Raw genomic sequence first — 25,473 nt, forward strand, 5'->3', positions numbered from 1 at the left:
GCAGTTTTTCCTCAGGTGGACATTCACTGAAACAGCTGAAGGCAAGCAACTGTGTTCAGAAAAGATTAACACAGAATTGGAAAGTATGGGTTAAGAAGGGCTATGACATCATTTACAGGTGGGGGAAACCAAGACAGAGAGCCCAAACTAAGGCAGACATCTCCTGACCCTCCAGTTCTTCTTCTAGGTAATACTATCTCAACAACAAAAACTCAGTTTTTATTACCTTGGCCAGGTCAAGCTGACGGACTTTGCTGGAGACATTTTCTGCCAGGCTGCAAGTGAAGGTGATCATTCCAGCCAGCTGCTTGGCATCTCCCTCAATCAGCTGCAGGTTGGGGCTGCAAACACATATGAGCAGCAGATACACAAAAGAGTCATAACATTTCAGTTTATTCTGTAATCCCTGGTCATCCCCAATACAGCTCTGGATAACAGCCAGCACCAAACCAAGCCTCTTCTTGATTGGAAGGTTCAAGATTACTAGAAAAGTTCTCCATTTACTAACATTATCAACCAGAGAGATATGACAAATAAAAATTAGACAACTGAGTTTCCAAACTAAGCAGCAAAGAAGTTTAAGAAAATCATGCTGCCAAATTCCAATGATATTAGCAAACACCCAGATATGGCATCAGCTTTAAACATAAGTGTTCTAAACTGACTTTGCCTCTATATTACAATCAATCAATCAACAAGCCTTTATTAAGTACCTACTATGTACCAAGGACTGTGCAACGTACTGAGGATACAAAGACAGAAAAATTCAATAATCTCTGCTCTCAAGGAACTTATGGTCTATTGGAGGAGACAACACGTACATCAGAGGTGTCAACCTAAGGCCATGATGTGCCTGCAACATTACTGAGTGTGGCCCAAACCAGATTAAAATGTCATTGGGAAATGTTTAGCAAAATAAACAAAAACACAATAGAGCACAGATGATGTTGATATGTGGTTTTCTGAATCCATCTGTGATCTGCAGGGATCCTTATGGATTCAGTGGTCTCTGCTTCTGAGTCTGACACCACCGATGTACATATGTATAAATAAGTAAAATACATATGTATATGTGTATGTGTGCGTGTGTGTGTGTGAGTGTGTGCATAAAAGGGAGAGAGGATTCTGGCTGAAAGACTGTTTAGGAGGGGCTGAGTCTTGAAGGAGGATGGGAGTCTATAAGGGAGAGGTTAGGAAGGGGCACACTGGAGGCATGGAGGATGGTTAGTGCATGGAGAGAGGAAAGGAGTGCTGTATGTGTGAGAAACACAGAAAAGGTCAGTTTGCTGGACTACATAGCGTGAGACAGGCAGTAAAGTAATGGGGCAGGAAAGATAAGGTGTAAAAGACTTAAACTTAAATCTGATCCCTGAGGTGATATGGAGTCATAGGAGTTTATGGAGGAGAGTGATATGGTCAGATCAGTGCTTGAGGAAAAAAATCACTGGCAATTGTGTGGAAGACAGCTTGGTCTGGGGAGAGTTATGAGGCAAGGAGGCCCACACCAGAGTCCGAAAGAGGTGAAATAAGGTGGTAGCTGCAAGGGTACATAGAAGGGGAAGGACATAAGAAAAGATGCGGAGGGAGAGATGGTAAGATTTGGAAACTGACTGGATATGAGCAGGGAGGGAGCCAGAAGTAAAGGATAATGCCAGGATTAAGAATGTGTGATACTGAAAAAATGGTGGGGTCTGACAGAAATAGAGAAGGCTGGTACAGGCGGGTTTGGGGAGAAATTTAATGAGTTCTGTTTCGGATAGGTTGAATTTTGAGATGTCTCTGAGACATTCAATTCGAAATGATGAGGAAGAAGTTAGTGAAGTGGGTGGGAGTGGAGCTCTGGAGACAGACTATATCTAGGTACATAAATATGTGAGTCATATGTATAGAGATGATAATCATACTCAAACACAATCAGAAATTTATAAAAAGAAACTAACAAAATTACTAATTCATCCAATGGAAACTATTAGGTTGATATCTTGTTACTGTTCAGTCACATCTGACTCAGTGATTCCATCTGGGGTTTTCTTGGCAAAGATACTGGAGTGGTTTGCCATTTCGTTCTCCAGCTAATTTGAGAGATGAGAAAATTGAGGCAAACAGGATAAACTGATTTGCCCAGGATCACACAGCTAGTAAGTTTTTGAGGCCAGATTTGAGCTCAGGTTCTCCTGACTCCAGAGATGGGGCTCTATCCACTGAGCCTCCAAGATGCCCTTTACATCTTTAGTTCAATAAAATGGGTTTGCTTTTTAATCTCATGTATTTAAAAACATTCTGAAAAGGCATTCATAGGTTTCATCTGACTGCCAAAGGAGTCTGTGATACTAAAAGGGTTAAGAACTGTTGACTCCTTCACTTTACAGATGAGTATACTGAGGCTCCCAGAGAAGAAGGTCACACAGCAACTAAGGAACATAGTAGGGATGGGGATTCTACAGAGCAGGTGCTCTGACTCCAAATCCAGTGCTCATTCTACTATGCTGTGAGAGGAGAACAGTCCCTGAGGAGCCACAGGGACTCACCCCATCCGATGCAGGGTGATCATCTTGCTCTCGATTGTGCTTTGCTGCTCCAAAAGGGCATCCAGCTCTTCTTCCACCACTTTCTGAAACAAACAGCAGAGCTCATGTCATTTCTAGGGTTTAGATTATTTCTGAAGAGACAAGCTCAATTCTTCAACACTGGGTTATACACCTAAGGGAGGGGGTGGGGAGGGAAGAGGGGGAGAGGGGAGGGGGAGAGAGAGAGAGAGAGAGAGAGAGAGAGAGAGAGAGAGCGAGAGAGAGAGAAGGGAGCAGAAATGCATAGAACTGCAAACGTTATTTTTTAAAAGCCAAAAAGTACAGTTCCATCTAATTCCACTGAAATAGCTCAGTCAGGATTCAAGGGATAATTGACCAGTATGCAATACTCGATATACGCAAAATAAAATTCTATGTAATAGCTCCTGGAGATTCCTACAAAACAAATTCCTTAACAAATTCAAGAAAGAGGGACTTAGGATGGTGGTTAAGTGCTAGGTCAAATGTATCAAACTTGAAAAAGCAGGTAATTGCTTAAAAAACCTCGTGCAGAGTGCACTTAACTGCTGTAGCTGGTGCTCATGAATGTCTGATCATCCCCAAAGACGTCAACAATAACAGAACATGATAGTTAGCATGGGCTTAAACTAGCCCTTTATACCTAACTTTAAACAGAAGCTTTGGCTGGGTGCAAATCTTGGAGTCAGGAGACCTGGGTTTGCTGCTTACTACCTGTGTAACCTCAGACAAATCACTGAACATCTCTAGGCCTTAGTTTCCTCCTCTGTAAAATAAGGGGACTGTACTAGATGGTCTTTCAAGTTGCTTCAGATCTATGCTCTCACAATCTTTTCACTGTTCCCCATGCAGCTGTCCAATCGGACTACTAGATTAGAGGACCAGTTTGTTACTTCTGCTATGTAAAGAAAATAACATACAAGCAGTAAATAGTGGATTTGGTGCATGTGATGAGAATATAAAGAGCTGGTGAAGCTTGAGAGGTCTTCAGGTTCCAATTAATAGGCTCTGTCATTTAACAGAGATCTAAATCAACCCTTCCTGGAAAGAGCCCTTAAAAGAATTTCATGGAACATTTGAATTTTGAGAGGACAATCTAGCAGTATACCACAAAAATAATAATTTTTGACTCAATTATCCCATTATTGCGACTATACATTAAGTGTTATAACTTTAATGTATATATATGCGTGTATATGAATATGCATGAGTACCTATACATAAGTACACGTGTGTATATATATATACACATATGTATATATGTATGTATACACCTACACATCTTTGTAATTGCAAAGAACGAGCAATATATCCAATACAGTCTAAATGGTTGAATACACCCCGGTGTATCAGTCGCTCAGTCAGTGAACAGACTATGGTATATCAATGTAACAGACTCCAATGATGCAATTTAAGTATGAGGAGTATAAAGAAATCTGGAAAAACTTTTGTGAATAACCCTTAGTAAAAAAAACAATAGATTGTACAACTCTCAGGGGGCTACATGAAAGGAAAAACATATGCACAAATTCAAAAATACAGTGACATGAAGTAACTCTTTTGCGTGGAAACAAATGTCAAGTGTAACTGCCCACATGTTGCTCGGGTTTTGCTGTTTAAAGTGCATATTCTTATTTAAAAATCAAACAAATCTGCAGAATCCTTCCCTTCCATTCCTAAAAGACCTGAAACACAGGGCTCTCAGTCAGGTGAATACATCCCGGCCTAAGACAGGAGTTAGGAAAAGTTAATTATTACTAAGGGGCAGAATAAATCCAAGGGGAAAACCTTGGGGGAGGGGGGTGATGGGGGAAGGGTGAGGGGAAGTCAACTTAGCGCAGCACGCAGGAGGCACTTAACAAGTGCTTAAGGAATTGAATGAATGAGGCTTGCTTCTCCGTATTATATACTTTCAAATACTTCAAGTTCTAGCATGTTTTCCTTAGTCTGAAGGAGCCTTTGTAGTGTAAGGAGGGGCTGGCTCTTAAACGGAGGAGGGGGGTTGTCTTTGCACTTTTTTCCCTTTTCTTTAAAAAAGCTTTTTCCACAGCCTTGCTTTCCTTGGTGACCGCGGGGCTCTTTACTTTACGCATCGATCTCGGCAGGAGCCTTGATTCACCAGCCTGAGTTCAGGACGCTCAATCTGATTTACTGTGGGACGGCGCTGGCGGGGGTGGGGCAGGCGAGGTCCCCGGCCTGGAGGCCGCCCCGCGATCACGCCCGGCAGGGTCCTTAGAACGGGGTCCCTCGGACAAGGACAATCAGAAACCTGACGGTCCCGTAGCGCTTTAAATCTCGGAATGCGCTTGGCATCCATCATCCAGCTGGGTGGGAGAGCGATTCTCGTCTCCATCTGACACAGGGGGAAACTGAGGCTGGGTAAGGTTAAGGGAGACACGCGGCAAGCACACACGCACACGCACGCCCCCCTCCAGGCCTCGCCCCCTCCCAGCCGCCCGTCCCCGAGACGACCCTGGGTCCGGATGCCAGAGGGAGGCCCGGGGAGAGGGGGTGAGGTGGGACCCCCACCTCCTCACTGCAAAGACGCTCGTACACTGCCTCCAGCTCCTGCAGCTCCGTCAGGGAGCGGATGAGCTCGGCAGAGAGCTCCGAGCAGCCGCCGCCTCCCATCCCCTCAGCCGCTACCGCCACCCCTGCGGACGGCTGGACAGGAGAACTGCCGTCCGCCATCTTGGTGCCGCCACCGCACTTCCGGCTGCGCAAGGACCTCTCCTTCCCTCGCGACCGTGGCTGCCCCAGCAAGTGCCTGTAACAATAGAAAGGGGAGGAAAAAATGCACTTTTAAGCTTTTAGTGACAGATATGCGCTAAGAATTTTGGGACATCTTGAGTAATGCTCATAACAAGAGCGGCCGCTCTCATTTTCAGAGTGCTTTAGGGTCGGCATTGGTTTGTGCACATCATCTCATTCGGCGTAAACGCGAAACGCTTTCCTCCCTGGCGTATAAAGTGATGCACTTTAGTTCCTGTGTGCCCATTCCCCTTCCAGGAGGGAAGGAGGAATTTTAGGTTAGTTTAAATCATTTTCAAGCCGGAACAAGCGGTGGGTGGGAGCGGGCTTGATCAGGCGCAGCGTTGGCTACCTCTCTTCCTCTGGCGCGGGCCCGGAAGGTCCTCACGCGGCGTCTGCGCACTTGGCTCCTTTGGACAGCGAATGCAGGCAGCAGGCGGAATGGCGCTCTTGGCAGCCTAGGTCCTGCGGCGGGGGGTGGGGGGTGAAAATCTCTATCCGTCGGATATCTGCGCCATCCTGCCCTCCCGCGGGGTACGTAGCGCCTCCGGGAGTCCCGCGCACCCTGGGGAGCAGGAGGGATGAAGGGGAGCCGGTCCCCGCCGACGCTTCGAGGGCCTGGCGGGCCGGGCCTGTGGCGCGGGGTGGGGGTGGGGAGCTGGGCTTAGGCCTCGGGCCTCCTCCGGGCACGTGTGGTGGGAGCCTTCCCCTCCCCCATTCCGCGCCTCTTTGGGTCTTTTTTCGGGCCCGCGAGGGGGCGGGAGGCCTCGGAGTCGCCCGGGGCGACGATCTGGGCTCGTCTTCCGGGCCTGGGCTTGGAGTGGGGGGCGGTGGCCGAGCCTGCGGGCGAAGCGTGTGGTCCCGGGGCGCCGCCCAGGCTCCGGATCTCCCAGTGGCACCTTCCTTCGTCCTGGAAACAACCCTGGGAGACAGGTGCTGTTAGCCCGATTTTACAGGTGGGGAAACTGAGGCTGGAGGCGGTATCCAGGTTCAGTGCTCCGTGCCACCTGACTGCTCTTGAGACGTTTGATCCAGCTCAGCTGCTCTTTTACGATGCATCTAATGTGTGAATCCTCTGTGGAGGAGAGAGTGCTGCTTAGTACGAACACACTGCATCCTTTGTTTAATGTTTTTGCAGGAAATGTGGAGAATTTGGAAAGGCTTACAGTAACCATTTTCTCCTTTAGATTATTGAAGAGGGAGAGGAAAAACTAACATTTTTGTTGTATGAATCCACCCACAATCCAAACCAAGCACTATTTTATATTTGTTTATATTTTTGGGGTGTTCTTTAGTGCATCCTGCAGCAGATCTGTACCGAAACTTGAATTCGGAGGTACTAACTGACCCTATTACGTGGCCACCATGTTCCTGTACAACTTGACCTTACAGCGAGCCACTGGTATCAGCTTTGCCATTCATGGCAACTTCTCAGGTAAGTTCACCAGCCATGGTTTTTCCAGTTTAAAATCAAAGTAGCATTTGAATTTTTGTCTAACCAAATAACAAACGCAATTTTCAGTCTTCTGCTAGCATTGGCTAGAGCCAGCAGTTTGCCTAATCCATTTCATAATCCCTGAAGTTGGTGTAATAACAGGTCACCTCAAGGTTATATTTATCTGTCTCCCAGATATTTCAAAAGTCATCAGAAGTTCAGCAAACTTTAATTGATCTCCAGAGTGCTGTGGGAGAAAGAAAGATCCGCTGCCTTTACTGAAGGAACTCAATCTAGCTGAAGAGATGGGATATATAAATTAATAAGAATTTAGTGTTTGATGTATGTTAAACCAGATTGGGGGAGGGGGTTTTATAAAGAAGGCAACTAGGACTTTGCTCTCAAGGAGCAGAGATAGAGACTCATGGGTATAAAATAGCATATACAGAGTATATCCACAATGAAAATAAAGTAGTTTGGGGAGGCAGGACACTTGCAACCCTGGGGATCTGTGTATAAGGTGGAGCTGAGTCTTGAAGAACGCCAGGGATTTCCAGGTGGTGAGAAGGAAGTGCATTTCAGTGGTTGGGGGGGGCACTCAGTGCAATGATATAGAGACTTCTTAAAGAGAATAGATAGAGTAAAAAAACAGTAATGCATTTTGTTACTTACTGCATCTTATTATAGAAACAATTTGTCTTGGTCTGTCAGTACTTCTGTTACTTTTTCAGATAAGATTTTAACAGTTGTTCATAATCATCTCCTCTTTTTGGTAATCTAGGAACCAAACAACAGGAGATTGTTGTTTCTCGAGGGAAGATTTTGGAGCTGCTCCGGCCTGACCCCAACACAGGGAAAGTGCATACCCTATTGACCGTGGAAGTGTTTGGTGTTATCAGATCCCTCATGGCCTTCAGGTTGACAGGTGGCACAAAAGATTACATTGTGGTTGGCAGTGACTCAGGCCGAATCGTCATCCTGGAGTATCAGCCGTCCAAGAACATGTTTGAGAAGATCCATCAGGAAACTTTTGGCAAGAGTGGGTGCCGCCGAATTGTACCTGGACAGTTCTTAGCTGTTGATCCCAAAGGCAGAGCTGTCATGATTAGTAAGTGATTTTTGCAACTGGGATGTATATAGTTCTGGTTGTACGGATGGCTTAGTTTTAAAGTAAGATTGCTATATGCTAGGTAGGCACTCTAGTTTCTGAGACTGTGTAGGTTAGCCTTCTTACAAAATGGAAAGTTTCTCTTGTCAATACGACTACAGTTTGTTTGCTTGTTTCAGTGGTGTCCAATTCTTTATTACTCCATTTTAGGGTTTTCTTGGCAAAAATACTGGAGTGGTTTGCCATTTCCTTCTCCAGCTTATCTGACAGAGGAGGAAACTGAGGCAACAGGGGGAAGTGACTTGCCCAGGTCACACAGCTAGTGAGAGTCTGAGACCAGATTTGAACTAAGGAAGATGATTCTTTTTGACTTTAGGCCTGGCACACCATCTGCTGTGCCACCCAACTGTCCTACTGTACAGTTACTTCCCACCTATACAATTAACTGATGCGTAAAATGTGTCATATCCAGACAGTAGAGTAAGTTGAAAGTGACTTCTGTCTTTAAACAAGAGGTCAATGTAAAAAAAAAAATCTTTTCTCTGCTTTCTGTAGTTTTCGTAGCCACCCTTCCGCCTCTAGAACAAGCTTATCTTTTTTTAGATGGGGGGGAAGGAACCCGCGGGATGCCTGTTTTGGGGAGGAAGCTGGCTTGTTTGACCTTGGGTATAAATGTTTTTATAGCCTGAAATGATGATTTACATTCATGTCTCTTCTCTGAGATTTCTTCTGAAGAAAATGTGTTTAACTGATCAGGCTCACTGAATATTCTTGAAATAATGGGAATAGTTGATCTTAGACTGAAAATACCTTTTCAGTAGGTCCCAAATTACCTTTAACACATAGGAACAATAACTGACACAAATCAGTTTTTTAAAGAAATTGATAAGTACAGAGATGGAAAGTTACGATGTTGTAGGAGAGACATAGTTGTTGAAATGATGTTTACTGGCTGTTGAACTTGAACAGCAACATGGTAGACTGTTGGACTTTAAGTCAGGAACACCTGGGTTCAGGTCTTGTCTTTAATTTCTTTTTGCTGATATGGGGTGCTCATGTTTGTGTTTTATCTTCACCTTCAGGTGCCATTGAGAAGCAGAAATTGGTTTACATTCTGAACAGAGATGCTGCTGCCCGACTTACCATTTCCTCCCCTTTGGAAGCCCACAAGGCAAATACGTTGGTTTATCATGTGGTGGGAGTAGATGTTGGATTTGAAAATCCTATGTTTGCTTGTCTGGAGATGGATTACGAGGTAAAGGACACTGTACATTAGGGTTCCTTCTCTCACTTTGCTTCACATTGGGTCAGCATTTTCTAAAGAATGACTTCTGCTGTAGCTCCTTGTCTCTGTTCTCATGCCATTTCTGTTCCTACATTTGGAGTGGGCTGCTGCCTTTTACCCTGAAATGTTTAGGAATTATTTTGCATGTATTGAACGTTCTGTGTACCCAAATCAGTAAACATTTGTCCTGCACACAAAAGACATGAAGAAAGGGGAGCGTCTTACTGTCTGACAGGAGAAATGACAGGCAAAGGACCTGTGCAAACAAACTGTAGATAGAAGAGATTAAGAGAATATCAACGAGAGGAAACGTGACTTTGTTACTTCAGAATGTAGGCAGTGGGGGGGAAGTCCATTGTAAGCCTCCTGAGATGTAGAAGAAAGGCCTGCTTTCATGCTGCCAGGGCATTATATGAAGTGGTTCTAACCTCTTTGTTCTTTGCAGGAAGCAGACAATGATCCGACCGGGGAAGCAGCAGCCAATACCCAACAGACCCTCACTTTCTACGAGTTAGATTTAGGGTTAAACCATGTGGTCCGAAAATACAGCGAGCCCTTAGAGGAGCACGGCAACTTCCTTATCACAGGTATCACCTCCCTCATCCTGCTTCCTGCCCTTCCTCAGCTGCCATTTCTTGACCTGGCCTCACCTCAGTCAGGCTGGAGTGAGGTCAATGAGGTTAAATGTGGGAGTAATCCGAAGAGGGAGGAACCACAGGCTTGATGATTCCCTTAAGTTGGGAGTATGAAGAAAGCAGAGTGGAGGGCTAAAGATAGTTTTTGGGTAGGAGGGAGACCAAGGAAAAAGGATACCCACTGGAAATTCAGTGTCATGGAAACCCAGTGTGGGAAACATTTCAAGAAGGAATATGTTATCATTATGAGATGGAGGGAGAGAGCAGAAAGTGAGGGCTGAGATAAGGCTTTTGGATTTCATAAGAAGATAACTGAAGAACATGGGATTATAGATTGACATTGAATCCAACTGCCTTATGTGATGATTTCAGTAAGATGGAAGCTAGATTACAGTGAGGTCTGAAGAGGGAATGAATGGATAGAAAGTTCATTTTCAGGGATTATTTGAGTGAAAGGAAAGAAATTGGAAAGGAGTAGGTCAAGTGGAAGGAGTGAGAGAGAGAGAGTGTGTGTGTGTGTGTGTGTGTGTGTGTGTGTATATGTGTATGTATGTATGTGAGTATGTATGTGTGTATATGTTGTAACGCAAGAGAAATCTCTTTAAGATTGGAGGGAAGGTTTTTGAAAATGTTAGAGGGGGGTTCAGTTCCTTGTTAACATGTCAGGAGCCACCCTCCTTCCTTTCCCTCTGTCTACCTAGGGTATCATAACCCTTTCCTGTGGGTGCTCTGCCCAAAGGAATGGAAATTTTGGTAGTTGAATCCTAGCAAGATATCTTGGGGGTTTACTGGCTAGATTTCTTCCTCAAAGACCTTCCTTAAACCAAATTTACGCTGGCTCTCATTGGTTGACCAGCAGCAGGTCCCAGCCCAAGCCCACTTAGTGATCATTGTTTAGGTCCTGATGGCTCAGCATATGTAAATAGTGATTGTTTCTGTTGCCCAGAAACCCTGAGGGCCTTCCCCTCTCCAATTGATTTTTTTTCTGATTAGGAAAAAGGTATCATTCCTTGACTTTTTAAAAAAGTTATTTTTAGTTTCCATCATTCACTTGCCTACAATTTTGTTTAAAATTTTTCCCCCTCCCCAAGGTGGCATAGTCTGATATAGGCTCTATATATACATTCATATTAAACATTTTCACATTAGTTATGTTATAAAGAAGAATTAGAACTAATGAAGAGGAACCAGGAGAAAGAAGAAAAAAAAAGAGCTAATATGATTACATCTGCATTCAGACTCCAGAGTTATTTTATGCTTGTGGATAGCATTTTCCATCGCGAGTCTTTTGGAGTTGCCTTGACTCTTCTCTTAACTAGCCTTGATCGCTGAATGAGCACTAGCCTCAGAGAACTCAGAAAGACCTTAGCTTAAAAAGACCTAGGTCTCCCGCTGCATCTCCAGTCTTCCTGATCAGCATCTTGCTACTGAATCCAGATGGCTGAGGAGGAGAAAGTGAGACTGGTGACTTTGCATGGCCCTCCCTCACTTAAATGCACTTCACATGCAAGTCATGGCACCATCTTCCTCATGTCCCTCATTCTCTTTCTGAGAACAAAGGACCATTCCGGAGATAAGTGCTATATAGTTTTAGGCAGTCCCCACCCCTGTCATAGGGTATAAGTGGAAGGTTTAGCATTAGAGAAGAGGAAAAAATAGAAAAACAGAGTGGTGCTAAAATGAGTATTTTTAAGCTGTCAGAGATCTTAAAGATCATCTTGTCCATTACCCTTTCTCCCTAATTTTTTAGGTGAGAAAACTAGCTATTGAGAAAGGGGAGGCAGGAATTGTATGTTTAAGAAGATAAGAAATGAACCTTTTCTTTGGGAATGAGTTATTGTCCTTTGAAAATCTACATTATCCCCAACAAAGATTTGAGCACCTTCTGTATGTTAAGACTGTTAAGTACTAAAAGGGATATAAAGGAATATGATTCAGTTCATACGGTCCTTGCCTTGGAATTAAGTAAAAGCTAATTTAAACTCATCTGGAGCATTGTAATGGTCTGAGAACATATTTGTAGACCAAGTACTGTATTGAGAGAGTTTGGGGGGGGACTTTGATCTGAAAAGAGAATAGATAGAGAATCGTAGGTTTAGAGCTGAAAGAGAGATCTAGATGGTCATTTAGTCTAACCCTTTTATAGTGAGGGAGCTGGCTTAGAAACTAGTACAAATGAAAACGGCAGGAAATTGAGGATTGCACACATCCACATTCTATGCTTCAGCATGTCACCACAGCCTTTGCATCTGTGAGGGTTTTGTTCTGCCACATTTTTCATAGGTCCACAAACAGTGCTTGACTCTGCCTTATCCAACCTTAAAAAGGTACATGTTGCATTTACTGTGTGTCAGCATTATCGGCCATGATGACACTGAACTTGAGAGCACAACTCAGTGGCAAGTTTCTCTTTTTCAACCATACTGTGTATTTCAAGCCATGGTCTGCCTTTGGGAGAGGGAATTAAGAAGATTTTGAGATTGTTTGGCTTTTTTAACATGTTTTGCTTCATCCCACAGTGCCAGGAGGCTCAGATGGTCCAAGTGGTGTATTGATCTGTTCTGAAAACTACATCACCTATAAGAACTTTGGTGATCAGCCTGATATCAGATGTCCCATTCCTAGGAGGCGGGTGAGACCTTTTGGGCCTAAGGGGGGCCATACTTGGGAATAGCAGTGGAGAAGGAACATGGAAGGAAACAGTTTGTTTGTTCTAAGAGAACTTATTTTTTTGTTACCCAGAGTAACAACAAATTGATAGAATTTGCTAGGTCTTACCTTCATTACTACAGACTGAGCACTCATAATGTTGATTACTCTGTAGTTGAGGAAATTTCCTGTAATTTGAGAAACAAGAAGATGCTTTGTTTGGTAAGCTTTTAAAAGGTAGCCTCTGGATTTTGGTGTGGGTGAAGGGAACTTAGTGGGGGTAGTTTGAAAAAATTGAATGAGACATAAGTTCTCACTAATAATAATATCCAGGACTTGGATGAGGAGAAGGTAAAAGAAGTGATGGATATAATAATAATGCCTTTTGTCATAAGCCAGTTGTATATGATGACTTTGCTCATTGCCTGAAATGATGATTATTTCATGAATATTCTCTGAATTTTTTTTCCCTGGAGACAAAACTTACCTCTCTGAATCTGATCAGGCTTTGAGCCCCAAATATGGTCGAGTTGTTATTGTTGAGGCAGCTATTGATGACCTGGGGCAGGTAAAGTTAGAATTTGGTCCCTTTTCTTGAAAAAGTTCAGGAGTTGTTTTTCCTTCTCTAAGACAGTATTTGCTATGGCTAAAATATTGGCCTCTGCTTCAGACTTGTTTTGGAAGGAAAAATATCATTTCTGAGATCTTGGTTGTTTATGTTTGCCTTTGTTAGAATGACTTGGATGACCCTGAGAGAGGAATGATTTTTGTCTGCTCTGCCACCCATAAGACCAAGTCTATGTTCTTCTTTTTGGCACAAACTGAGCAAGGAGACATTTTCAAAATCACTTTGGAGACAGATGAAGATATGGTAAGTAGATTAAGAAGGGAGTGAGATACCATTTTTATCTCTTGGAATAAATATTTGTGATGAATGTGCTTGGCTAGGGTGTTTCTTGTCACCTCCTCCTACATTTTGATTATATCTTTCCCTTCATTGAAGCTTATATAGCCAATTCATTCTGTTTAGTTGGGATGTCTGTTTAGACATCTGTTTTTGGATGGAGATTGTCAGCTGCCTCTGCTTCATCTTATGTTGGGCAGAAAGAGGGTGATGCCATTTGATGTTACTGGCTTTTTTCTTTATGGGTGCACCGTGTAACAACTAGTATTGTCTGATCTTCATTTCAACCTCCCCGTATTTTGGGTACTCCTGAGAGTTCTTTCCTAACATATACTTGATATAAAACATAAAACCCTGCAGTGGTCCCCTGATGTGCAGCACATTTTATCTCATTTCAGGTTACTGAGATCCGGCTGAAGTATTTTGATACTGTCCCGGTGGCTGCTGCTATGTGTGTGCTCAAAACTGGCTTCCTCTTTGTAGCATCAGAATTTGGAAATCAGTGAGTAACTCTTCTCCTACTTGATCAGTTTTACTGGAGAAGATTGTAGTCCAGGAACCCTTTCTTTCAATTTTAAGTTATCACTAGCCTCTAATTCACTAATTCCAGTGGCCTTTTCTTAGTCCTTATATCTGTGGCATTTAATGCTTACTACCCGGTCTTCTATGAAACCCTTGTCTCCTGAGGCACTTCCTTGCCTTATGTTGCTACTGCCTCTCTACAGATGTTCTGGATGGCTCCTTGTCATGTTAATCTCTTAACTGTGGGCCTTCTTCAGGGTTCTGGCTTATAACTTCTGTCTACTTTTTCTATGATTTCATTCCAAATCTGTGTCTCTTTTAATCCTAAATTTCATTCCTTTAATCAGTATTCATTGAAATAATTTTTTCTAGGGTGCCTTGTTGGTACCTCAGACATTAAATGGCCGAGCCAAAGTGATTTCTTGTGTGACCTTGTGCAAGTCACTTATCCTCTCCAGTCCTCAGTTTCCTCATCTATAAAATGAGGGTGACCTCTAAGGACTTTTCCATCTCCAAATCTATGTAATGAGCTTCCCCTCCAGATCAGTTCGTCTCAACTTTCCCATTTCTATGAATAACATTCCAGTTCTCCCGGTAACCTCATCTCCAAATCTCTTTGAAAACGCATATGGCATTAAGCATGAGAGGAATGATTAGCACCTGTAACCATTTCTTTGTAGTGTCTCTTTCCTAGACCATTACTGTGTGCTCTCTTGTCTGTTTCCTCTGTCTCATCTCTGATGCATCATGAGCACAGACTTGAAATCTTCTAAAAAAAAAAGCTCTTCATTAAATTATTCAACTCAGAAAGTTGAGAAATCTTTCTGTGTCCTGTTATTGCTTAGCAAATTGAGTTATTTAAGTTATTACCCAGCCTATTCTGAATGTATCCTGTGTGTGAGAATTGGCTAGGAACTTCTTCTATTATACTAGCTTAGAATTTAGTGGTCTGGGATTTCGTCCAGACTTTGCCTACTAATTATCTGTTTGATTTGGGGGCTTGATATTTGACTTTGACCTCTTTGCTTGTGGATTCTAAGTGCATTTTCATCTTTGTAACCTTTGTAATCTTTGTTAAATAATGTTGCTGTTGGCAGTTCTAGTTACCTTCTGTCATTGCTTTTCCTTCCTTTTGTTGGTTTCCCCTTGAACTAATACTCTATTAATTAGGCTATCCAGGCGAGGGTAAATCAATCATTTTGTTTATTAGCAGTTTGAATTAGCTACTTTGTTAAACCAGGTCACTTCCCAGTTCTCCATCCCAGACTTCTGTTTTACAAAGTAAATTTCTAGGGGCCAGAAGTGAGAAACATTTGTTAGGGAATATGTGGAAGGTGAGAATAATAACTAGAATGAGAGTTTGGCAATCCTTTGGATTTCTTTTATTTCTTTAACTAAGATTATATGTGTGTGTGTACACACACACACTCACACACATATACACGTATGCATACTATATATGTCACATTTGTGCAACCTGTATATGTATACAACCTTTAAAATGATCAGTATTTCCTTTGATTTTATTATACTTTTAAAAGAATACCGTATTGGTATATATTCAGTAAATTTCTCCAGCCCTGCTCTCTGCTTAATAATAAAGAAAGCCAAATGCTGATAAGTAGAACTTGTAATTTTTTGACTCCACAGAACAATGTCTGGTAAAACTAATTTAGGATATTTATGGAGCAGGAAGGGTTTTTTTGGGTTTTTTTGTTTCTTGTTTTTTGCTCTTTTATGACAAGATTCTTCCTGTTTTCTAGCAAATGCCCTAACCAAAGCTTCGATTTTTCTTCCTCCACAGTTACCTGTATCAAATTGCCCATCTTGGTGATGATGATGAAGAACCTGAGTTTTCATCTGCCATGCCCCTGGAAGAAGGAGACACGTTCTTCTTCCAGCCTCGGCCCCTCAAGAACTTAGTGTTGGTGGATGAACTGGATAGTCTCTCCCCTATTCTATTTTGTCAGGTACATCCCAGTCCTTCCCTTCTGAGTATGATGGGAGGGAAGCACCAGCAGCTCTAGGGAAGATGGACATTTTTTTCCCCCTGGCCAGGTTGGGATATGCAAGGCTTTGATAAGCCTTTCCTAAGGGGAAAGAACTGTTGATACTCTTCTAGGGAGTGTGGCTGTGTTTCTTTGAGGCACCTGCCTAGAATTTTGAGCCCTTCTTTAAATAACCTTTAAATTACTGGTGGGAGGAATGTGTGTGTGTGTATCTTTGCTTCTAATTGTATAGAAGTTTCTTGAAGGCAGATATTTTTTGACTCTTACACCCAGTATCTTGCACATAATAGGTATTTAATATGCAAGTCTTTTGTAATTTAATGTCATTTCCCTAGAAATAATCACCTCCCCCAGGGAGGGACAAGACAACAAATGGGAATTTTGGTTCTCATAGGGATGCTTCAGAAGTGGGGTTTTCTAGCATTCTAAATTAAAGTTATGAGATACAAGTCCGGCTCTACCAAGATAATCAAGAATAGCTAGTGCTAAGCCCAGAACAGTGATTTCTTCTTCATCTCTCTTTTCTATGAAGAGACCTGGAAAGAGTTTCTGAGTTTTGTGCTTTTAAATTCAAAATTTTATTTTCCCTCTTGAGAAAGAAATGGCAACAGAAAAATTAAACCAAGGACCCTGTTACCAGTTAGCTAATGAGCTCTTTTTTTTCTTCAGTGACTTGGAGAAAATAATTGCCTGCTCTAAATCCACTTTGGACAATTTTGTAGTTGAAGGAAATGAATGGAAACTTAATAAAGAAATGAAAAAGTACTTTAGTAAAGCGTAGCACACCCTAGATTGAAGGAAATTTCCCTGAATCTCAGGTAATTGAGAATCTCTGAGCAGATTGTCTTCAGTTTTATCCTGTTAATTGACCAAATGAAGAATTTTGTGCTGGTCACAGAAATTGAAGACATTTTCAGTGAAAGGCTTTCTCCTTTCACCTCAAAATTGATGTTGCCTTTTTGGAGGTAGGGGAGCCATATTACAACAGAGTGAAATATCAGTTTAGCTCTAGTTGAATCAGCTTGACCCTTTTGGTTTTGGGTGATAGAGAGGTATATCCTAACCATCTTACTCTGTGCAGATTGCTGATCTGGCCAATGAAGACACCCCACAGCTATATGTAGCTTGTGGCAGGGGACCACGATCTTCTCTAAGGGTTTTGAGGCATGGATTAGAGGTAAGGTGTATTGCCAGGTTATATGGTGAGATCATGGGATAACACTGATGTGACAGGATATGCTTTTACTGTGGTTGTAGTTAAGAGAGTTAGGATTTGGTCTATGTAAAAAAAAAAACAACACTACTTTCCAGCTGAATGATCTCTTCCAACCCTATCTTACCTTAATTCTATCTGGGCTTCACACCCTTGCTCTACAGAAACTTTTCCTAAATCAAGGGGTTCCCTAGGTCTAAGGCCTACAAGGTAAAAAAGGCCTGGGGTCAATGAGGCAGTAGCATAAAATGTAATGTCTTGACTAAGCACTAACATGACTAAGTATTCAGAATGCGACAGAGACCTGTGTTCTCACATATGATATCTGTGTGTATAGAGTGCAGCAAGAGGGGTGGCTCATGGTTCACAAAATGAGAACCCTGGAAAATGTCATTAAGAGCCCTGAGTCATCCTTCTGTTGGTGATTCTTTTTAGAAAGAGTTATTTGAATTGGTTCCAGTAGAATAGAATCTTCACTTCTGTCAAGTTTTGATTTTTAGTTTTCCAGAAAAATGGAAATATTGTTTGAATTTGTAAAAAGTCCTTCAGCAGGCTGCTAATTTTTATTGGCCTTATGTACAGTCTTCTGTCTGTAACACTTTATTATTTGTCTTTTGGGTTCATGTTTATCATCATTCTCATCTCTTTGTCACTTCAGCTTAATACCAACCCTACTATCCTTCTGTTCTACCCCTAAGTTTTAAGCATAATTTAAGCCTCTTTTGTATTGTCTGTGATAATGTCATCCTACTGGGCCAAGTCATTAACTCTGGAATTAAATGTGGTCCTGAACTTAGTGCTCTTGATGAAAGTTTCTACCATCTTCATCTTGTGGACCTTCTGGCTAAACGTTGTATGTAAGCGTGCAGGTTGGAATTCTTCCTGTAGCATTCAAAATGGGCTTAGTTGTGTTAGTGTTTAATAGTCAATACATTATATTTTCATGCCACTGTCTCATTGACCCCAGTTAGTGTAGAACAGTAGTGTCAAAACCAGAGAGAAATGGGAGCCACTAAACCACACATAAAGATCCTAGTAGGTTGCTGTTTGACTTAGAAAACCACACATTAACATATTTTTTTTATTAATACATCAACACATTAAAATCAGATAGGAGCTACATTTTATCTAGTTTGGACTGCACTGGGTAGTGCTGTGGGCCATATGGGGTCCATAGTATTTGACACTTCTGGTGGAAAGAACAGATAAAAACCATTTATTTACTACATTCAATTTTTATAAGAACCATTATCAAGCATATGTCATTGCTCTAAGGATGCTCCTCCTCCCTCTAGGGTGGAGGCATGGACTAGGCATTCTTAGTGAGTTACTTCTGCCCCAGATAGTGACTGAGCTGATGGTGATGAAGTTCTGAATGTAGCTATTTTGGTTTTCAAATGATGGACTGAATCCATGGTTAGATCTGTACTCAAATGCTTTCTAGCTTAGCTGGCCTTTCAGAGCATGTTTTTGATGACCTCAGGATGAGGGGGAAAAGCAGCATGATACTGTTCATCTATGTCTCTTCTGAGCCTTCCAGCAGGAGAAGGGGTTAATAGTGAGTTCTGGTACTAAACACTAACAGCAGATCATTCTCTCTTGGGTTTTCTGTGTGCCCTTCTTTGTCTGCACTCAAACTCTCCTGGCAATTACAGAGAAGATCCTTGAGAATTGACCTGTCAGTGGGCAGCAAGACTGTCCTTTTGGTCAGCTTCAGTCTTTGTCTCTTTTTCTTCCAGGTATCAGAAATGGCTGTCTCTGAGCTGCCTGGTAACCCCAATGCTGTCTGGACCGTACGGAGGCATATTGAAGGTAGGTAACTTTTTCCCAACAGCCAAATACAAAACCATAGAAGGCTGCAGTTATGATGCTTCTGATTGTCACTTGACCCAACACCATCCATAGGCTTTTTAATGTTGTGACTTTTCTGTCTTGAGGCAGCTCCATCTGTAGTTGGAGATTACTTAGATAAGGTGCTGTCTAGTGGCTAGGAAGGGAGTGGCCACCTGTTAACACCACACAGTGGTGTGCAGTATGTTGGTTACTTATTGCACCAGGTGATGTTCCTTGTAGGGATTCATCTCCCAGGTTCCTATGAGACACATCACAGTATGTTAGTATATTTCCCTTTAACTTGAATTTCAGCTCCAAGGCAGTAATTGCACCTCTTATTCATTTCCCATCTTGATAACTGTTATTTGGCCATAAAAGCAAAATGTGCTGATAGACGTTAGTGACTTGGCAAGTGGGTGGAGCTTCCAAGAGTCTGTTCTGCTTGGCAGGCATGGTTATATTTGAGAAAACCAGGCCTTGAACGGAACATTCTGAGACTGAGGAAAGAAAGCTGATGGTTTGGCTGAAAACTGAGACCTTACAGAAGGTGCTCTTGCTTCTTGCCTAGAGGTTGAAGGGGGAGGAAGAGGCAGTAATGTGGATAGGGCTTGTTCCTGGGAGTTTCTAGCCCTGGGCACTAAAACCCAGATCTGCCTGTTTTTGTTTTTTTTTTTTGTCACTCACCTGTTCTCTCAAGCTGTCCCTAATGAACCCCCTCATGGGAATACTGTCCTGAGGGATGAGTGAGGTCCAATTCTTTCTGTTCTCTCCTCTTGTGAAGGGAGAACTTAGATGCTCGGTGAAAGAAGAGGCAGGCGGTATGCAGTGGTGAAGTGTCATAATAACTGGGTGTGTGAGCCTCAGCTTGGCCCCTTTGTCACTCTTGGAGGGAGCCTCTCTCTTCATCTCTGCACAAGGAATAATGCTGCTTGCACTATGTCTACCTCACTGGGTTGTCACAAGGCAAAATACTTAGGTGCTATTAGCCAGTTTCCATTTTCCATGTCTGGTTTCAGAGTGTATTGATGTCATACTGCTTTCTTGACTGCTTAACATAGATATGATAAGAAATTGCTTGAAATATGAAAGCAGCCGGATGTTGGTGAATTACTTCAGTAATTTTCAAAGTTTCTAGGAATTTCCAAAACCATTTTAATCCTGTTTGTGGTGTCCCTAGAAGTGAATTCAAGGCAACAGCAAAATCCATTCCTTTGACATGGTGACTTTCTGGTATTGCAGGTTTTTTGAAAAGTACTGTGTGAGAGACTATACCATCCTGACCTGACCGAGATCACTGAGATGTGGGAATTTATGGGAGAAGGGTGTTAATTATGGTAAATTTGGACAAAACTGCGGGTCCTGAGCCCTCTCCCAATAAATAAGAACATGGGAAGTTCTAATTCCTTCCTGCCTGTGACAAGGACACACCCTGTTTATTCGTGAATTCATTTGTTCAGCAAATACATAGTGTGTGCAGTGCTATCTAGTAGGCACCGTGGAAGTTATAAACATGAATGGGACTTAGACTACTCTTACAGAACTCAGACTCCACTGGGGGAAAATAAGATAATGTATAGCATGGGGCCACGTGTGGTACCTTCCAGAAGAGTCCTGAGGGCTCTGAGGATTCAGAGGCTGAAGAGAGCACATGGTGTGGGAATCATCATTCTGCTCTCTTTTGATTGAAAAGCAAAATTGAAAGTTTTATCCACATAGGCTCTTTTTCTCCTGAAACCCCAGGTTATAGTTGTGTTGCTGTTGAGTGACCTTTCCTTCTGTTGCCACATGCTGCAGTCTTCATGGCAAATACTAACCTTGGCTGGTACTTGGTGATACACTACCAATACCAAGCCTTTTTTTCTCTTCCACAGGTGGCTGGTGCAGGTGCTGATCACCACAGGTGTGTACCTACGGCTAGGGCCTACTGGGGGCTTTCACAGGTTCCCCAGGGAGAGGAACATGCAAAAAGTATTGGGGCTGCCCTGCCAGCAGAGCACCTCCCAGAGAGTGCCTTTGCTGCTGGCCATCCGTCTGTGGTAGCAATACTGTGAACTTACCTGCCTGGATCTTCAGTGATCAGAGGCAGAAATTAGTCACCTTCTCCTTCCCTTCTTCTCCCACAGCTTTTAGGGACCATGGCTCATCTGGCTTTCTCACTAACCCTAAAAAAACATATTTAGAAAATATATCAAGTTTACTCTTTGTGATTACTTTGTAATTGGCACAGGCTGAGAGATTTCTCCCCAGAGCAGATTTGTTGAGTATATTGGGGACTTGGATGAGACAAAGGAAGAAAGAGCAGTAGGGTAGCAGATTATTTAATTGAAAAGCAAAATGTATAGTTGCCATAGTTGTCCAGGAGAGTGTGAGAAGGGTTTGGGTATTGAACCATCCTTGTCATCAGTGCCCAGCTGAAGCAGCTGGGCAGAGGGCAGTAGTGAGCATTTCCTGTTGGAAGTGTTGCTCCTACAGGTCAAAGAGAGACTGAAGTCTTTTCCACTAGCCTGTATGATAAGGTCTCTGCTTGGACCAGAATCTGGACAGGCAGTTGACAGTCCCAAATCCCTTATGCTTAAGAGTTTTCCTTCTTAAGAGCTGTCCCCCTTAGGGTTGACCCCCTTAGCTTGAGTAAATTTTGCTTGAAGTTAGAAGCTTAACTGGGCCTATGAACTCTACAGGTGAACAGGCTTGCTTGGTTGGTTAATATTAATTCCACCAAGCAGGGTAACATAAATATTCATGGCTTCTCCGTTGGCCATTATGAATGAGGCTTGCTCTTTCTAAAAAAAAAAAAAAATGTTAACTGTTACTTTGGAGCAACTGAAGGGAGGGGATGACATTGGCTCTTCCTGGCTGTAGTTCAGGATGTGGGGGCTGTTCCTTGTGGCATTCAGTTTAAGGAATGTGGAGAGGGCCTTCTTTTGAAGTAGTGAGGAAAGCAGTGGTCTCCATTTCCATACCAATTAAAAGTACCAAGCTCACTGAGATTACTGGTGGGAATGTAAAGGATGGCAACAGCACCATCTATCTTATCTTGATCCTCCTGTAGCATGAGACCTCTGTCATGGAGCCAGGCTTCTGATCCTGTGGTTAGCTCTGTTGTGCCCAGAGTGGGCTTTGTCCTCTCCGCCACAAAAATGCAGTCCCTTTTACTTTCATGGAATGGACTTTTACTAAGCCCAGTTACATGATTAGAAATCTTACCCAATTAGAGCTCTTTAATTTCTTTCATTTACTTGTACACACTACTCCTTTAGGATTAATTGCCATTAACTTGAAAAAAAGAAAATGTCAATCTTGTTTTTAATTAAGCCATTCCAAGCATATACCAGAACTTTTAAACGTGTGCCAGGAAGCTCTGACCAAGGAAGAATTCTTAAGGTTTACATGTAGCCAGGTTTATCAAGCATGTGCTAAATAGATTGCGGTTTTGAATGTGTCCTTTGCTTTTAAAAACAGAATGGAGGAAAATCCTATCCTTATTTATAAGACATTTATTACTTGAAATAGTTTGGTCATGTGACACTCCATTTGCAGCTCTCAAAGCATCTGGCATCTGTCTCCATTTACATCAGAGGTACTGAAATGCAGTTATTTGCCTAAGGCCATGCACTCTTTTGTGTTGGAAATTAAGTCTCTAGGTTTCTGATGTAACCATAGATAATGCCCTCTGGGAAAGAGATTTCAGAATTTTCCCTTCGACTGTTGCTGATGATACTGAGTAATCTAATGTAATATTCATAGATTTCTTGTATGAATAATTCCCCCACTCCGTGTGTGCGCGCGTGTGCGTGTGCGTGTGCGTGTGCGTGTGCGTGTGTGTGTGTGTGTGTGTGTGTGTGTGTAACAAAGGTTCTGTCATTATTTTCTCTTAGTCTGCCTGGTAAATACCAAACTTAGGTTGTATGCATAGAATCTAGGCCTGGGAGGCCTCCTAACAAGCATGTAGTCCACTTTTCTCATTTTGCAAATAAGGAAGCCAACACCCTGAAAAGTTTGAGAGTGTCTGCCTTCCCACAGGTGGTGGTAGTAGAACCAAGAAACTCCAGTCAGTTCACTCATTGTCTTTGGAGGAATCTTAGCTCAGGTGACATGCGTAGAGTGCCACAGGATCAGTGTTCTGGGTCTGGTACTGACATGACCCAGGTAACTGCTTATAGAGAAAAACTGGCCTTCGGGCACGATGTGTAATTCCTGCCTGGCCATCTCAGAAGTGTTTGTTGTTGATTACAAAATAGATTGGACTGTAAGGGGGATGGCTCAGTGCAGTCCACCATCACTGATGGAAATGCTATTGTAAGTATGTGCACTGTTGTTAGGAGGGTCATTTTTAAGAAAAACAGTTGGTCTAGGTGGTCCAAAAAGTGCCCAGACAATTAATTGACTGATTTCTGCTTCAGTTATTAACTAGCTGTTCTAATAACAGAATTCAACAGAAGACCTTTCTGTTTTATACCATCCTCCTGCCTCAGTGCTTTCTTTTATTTATCTGTTTGAAAGTATAAGGTCCAAAATTTACTTGTGAAAAAGAAAAATTATCTCTTATTTAAAAGACAAATCTTTGTACAGAATTGGTTAGGCTTTATATATTTTAAGTTACAAAGAGCTAAATGTGTGGGAAATCAGTGGCCTTGTAATTTGCTGGATTGCACAAGGGAGCGTTCCTTTGGGGTATGTGTGTACCTAAAAGTCCCTGGCCTCCTAAAGAGTCTCATTAGTGTTTGTTTATCCAACTGCATTTCTCAAAAGGAAAATTGTGGCCTGTTAGGCTTGGTCTGGGCCAATAGGTTGTTTTTTTTGATAATGAAAAAATCCTAATTTTATTTCCCAGAGAGGTCAAGGACTAACAGTACAAACTCCTTCAGTGACCCCAATCAACCAGTATTGCCATGTCATTCCTACTGGAAGAGACTGGTAGTCTTTCCGTTACTGATTTACTTGTTCTCTCTTACCCTTTGGAGCTTGTGTTCTCACAAAATACTCTTCTTAGCTTCTATAGAGAGAATATGGAATCCTTCCTGGATTTAATTCTTTCTCCTGTGGAATGAGCTCTTACTCACTGGTAGCCAGTAAAATGATGTGGTACTTGTTCATTGTATGGAAAGTGGGTAACTTTACAGTTCTCTCAAGCCACTGTTACTCTTTTTTCTCTCCCCAGAGCTCTATGTCAACACTAAGCAGCCATATCTGGGGAGGTATGTTAGTTTTCAGTGGCATTGGAGGCAAATATCAATAAATGTCCTGTGCCTGGGATGCTTCTCTGTTCAGATTGAGAAAATCAGGTCACTTAAGAAACAGATTTCTCTAGATACTTGAGTGTTCAGACATAGTCTCCATCATTTTGATGATCTGCTCCTGGTTCATCTTATGCTATTTAGCATTTTAATTGTGTGCTGATGACCACAGATACCAAGAGCTGTGCTCTTGACAGGTTGCTGGAAGAGGAGCTTTTTACACTGTGTATGTATTCATATGGGGTTACAGAGCTTGTCTACACCAAACTTAACTGGCTGCCCTCTTCCTTCTACTTCCTTCCTTAGATGAATTTGATGCCTACATTATCGTGTCTTTCGTGAATGCCACCCTGGTACTTTCTATTGGAGAAACTGTAGAAGAAGTAACAGACTCTGGCTTCCTGGGTACCACTCCAACCTTGTCCTGTTCCTTGTTAGGGGATGATGCTTTGGTGCAGGTAAGGAAACTCAGAAACTTGAGAACAGACCTGTTTACTCTGCCCATTGTCACTCTGATTTGGGATGCAGACTTAGGCGGTTTGCTGGAGAATAGACCATCTCAAGAGAGTATGCTGTATCAAAGTTTAAACTGAGGTTTTAATCACTCAGATTTTGGACCAGGAATTTTTCTCTAGGCCTCAGTTACTTTTGTCTGTTAAACTATCCTCATCTCAGGAGGACTTTGTAAGAATGTATTAGATAATTAGGTTTGAATATTTCAACTTGGGAATGCAAAATATAAATCATTATTTGACATTGTCTTCCTTTGGAGCCTATGAGCCCTGTTTTGGTAACCTCAGAAGTTATTGGCCTAAATTGGCAGTCCTGGGCTTGGGGATTGCTTTGGGCAGTGGCCAGAGTAACTCTAAAATGTGTTTCTCTCCTGCTCTTTCCCCTAGGTATATCCAGATGGCATCCGGCACATCCGAGCAGATAAGAGAGTAAATGAGTGGAAGACCCCGGGAAAGAAAACTATTGTGAAATGTGCAGTAAACCAGCGGCAGGTGGTGATTGCCCTGACAGGAGGAGAGCTAGTCTACTTTGAGATGGATCCTGTAGGTTTCTTGAATGCCTCCATCCACTTTCCCAGATAGGACTTAGTATGGGACGTCTCATGTCAGGGTTGTTGGTCATGGTCCAGGCTGCTTAGGCAAACCGCAACAAGAGAACTCAGGAGAGCGGGTGGCTGGAACCCCACTCTTCCTGGACCCTCCTGATTGTAAAGTGTGAGGCTTTCATTGGCTTCTTGCCAGCTTTAGAGTCAGCACCTTGAACAGCTTTCATACCTTTTCTTCTACTCAAATACGTGTGCATTTTGTAATGACACAGATCTAATTCCCGTAGACTTA

General features: G+C 42.5%; 2 protein-coding genes and 2 non-coding genes across 4 annotated transcripts in view; 3 read left to right on the forward strand and 1 right to left on the reverse strand.

The window, feature by feature from the left end:
- Positions 1 to 5,267, reverse strand: part of COG4 (component of oligomeric golgi complex 4) — a 32,751-nt gene extending 27,484 nt beyond the window's left edge. The window contains exons 1-3 of the mRNA XM_072636584.1: positions 5,076 to 5,267; positions 2,529 to 2,611; positions 227 to 341 (exon numbers count right to left, since the gene is read on the reverse strand). Coding sequence (XP_072492685.1) covers positions 227 to 341; positions 2,529 to 2,611; positions 5,076 to 5,237 — 360 coding nt within the window. The 5' untranslated portion in view covers positions 5,238 to 5,267. The remainder of the gene's footprint in view (positions 1 to 226; positions 342 to 2,528; positions 2,612 to 5,075) is intronic.
- A 455-nt stretch (positions 5,268 to 5,722) lies between these two features.
- SF3B3 (splicing factor 3b subunit 3) overlaps positions 5,723 to 25,473 on the forward strand; it is a 32,912-nt gene continuing 13,161 nt past the window's right edge. The window contains exons 1-13 of the mRNA XM_072636580.1: positions 5,723 to 5,831; positions 6,593 to 6,732; positions 7,514 to 7,840; positions 8,923 to 9,095; positions 9,571 to 9,712; positions 12,280 to 12,392; positions 13,143 to 13,280; positions 13,712 to 13,815; positions 15,640 to 15,805; positions 16,926 to 17,021; positions 18,797 to 18,869; positions 24,431 to 24,582; positions 25,024 to 25,179. Coding sequence (XP_072492681.1) covers positions 6,663 to 6,732; positions 7,514 to 7,840; positions 8,923 to 9,095; positions 9,571 to 9,712; positions 12,280 to 12,392; positions 13,143 to 13,280; positions 13,712 to 13,815; positions 15,640 to 15,805; positions 16,926 to 17,021; positions 18,797 to 18,869; positions 24,431 to 24,582; positions 25,024 to 25,179 — 1,710 coding nt within the window. The 5' untranslated portion in view covers positions 5,723 to 5,831; positions 6,593 to 6,662. The remainder of the gene's footprint in view (positions 5,832 to 6,592; positions 6,733 to 7,513; positions 7,841 to 8,922; positions 9,096 to 9,570; positions 9,713 to 12,279; positions 12,393 to 13,142; positions 13,281 to 13,711; positions 13,816 to 15,639; positions 15,806 to 16,925; positions 17,022 to 18,796; positions 18,870 to 24,430; positions 24,583 to 25,023; positions 25,180 to 25,473) is intronic.
- Positions 8,522 to 8,600, forward strand: LOC140521888 (small nucleolar RNA SNORD111). The gene has a single exon (XR_011973166.1). It is a non-coding gene; the product is annotated as a small nucleolar RNA SNORD111 (small nucleolar RNA).
- LOC140521890 (small nucleolar RNA SNORD111) lies at positions 12,831 to 12,918 on the forward strand. Its single transcript, XR_011973167.1, has one exon. It is a non-coding gene; the product is annotated as a small nucleolar RNA SNORD111 (small nucleolar RNA).

This window comes from Notamacropus eugenii, chromosome 1, assembly GCF_028372415.1.
Source record: "Notamacropus eugenii isolate mMacEug1 chromosome 1, mMacEug1.pri_v2, whole genome shotgun sequence".
Lineage (NCBI taxonomy): Eukaryota > Metazoa > Chordata > Mammalia > Diprotodontia > Macropodidae > Notamacropus > Notamacropus eugenii.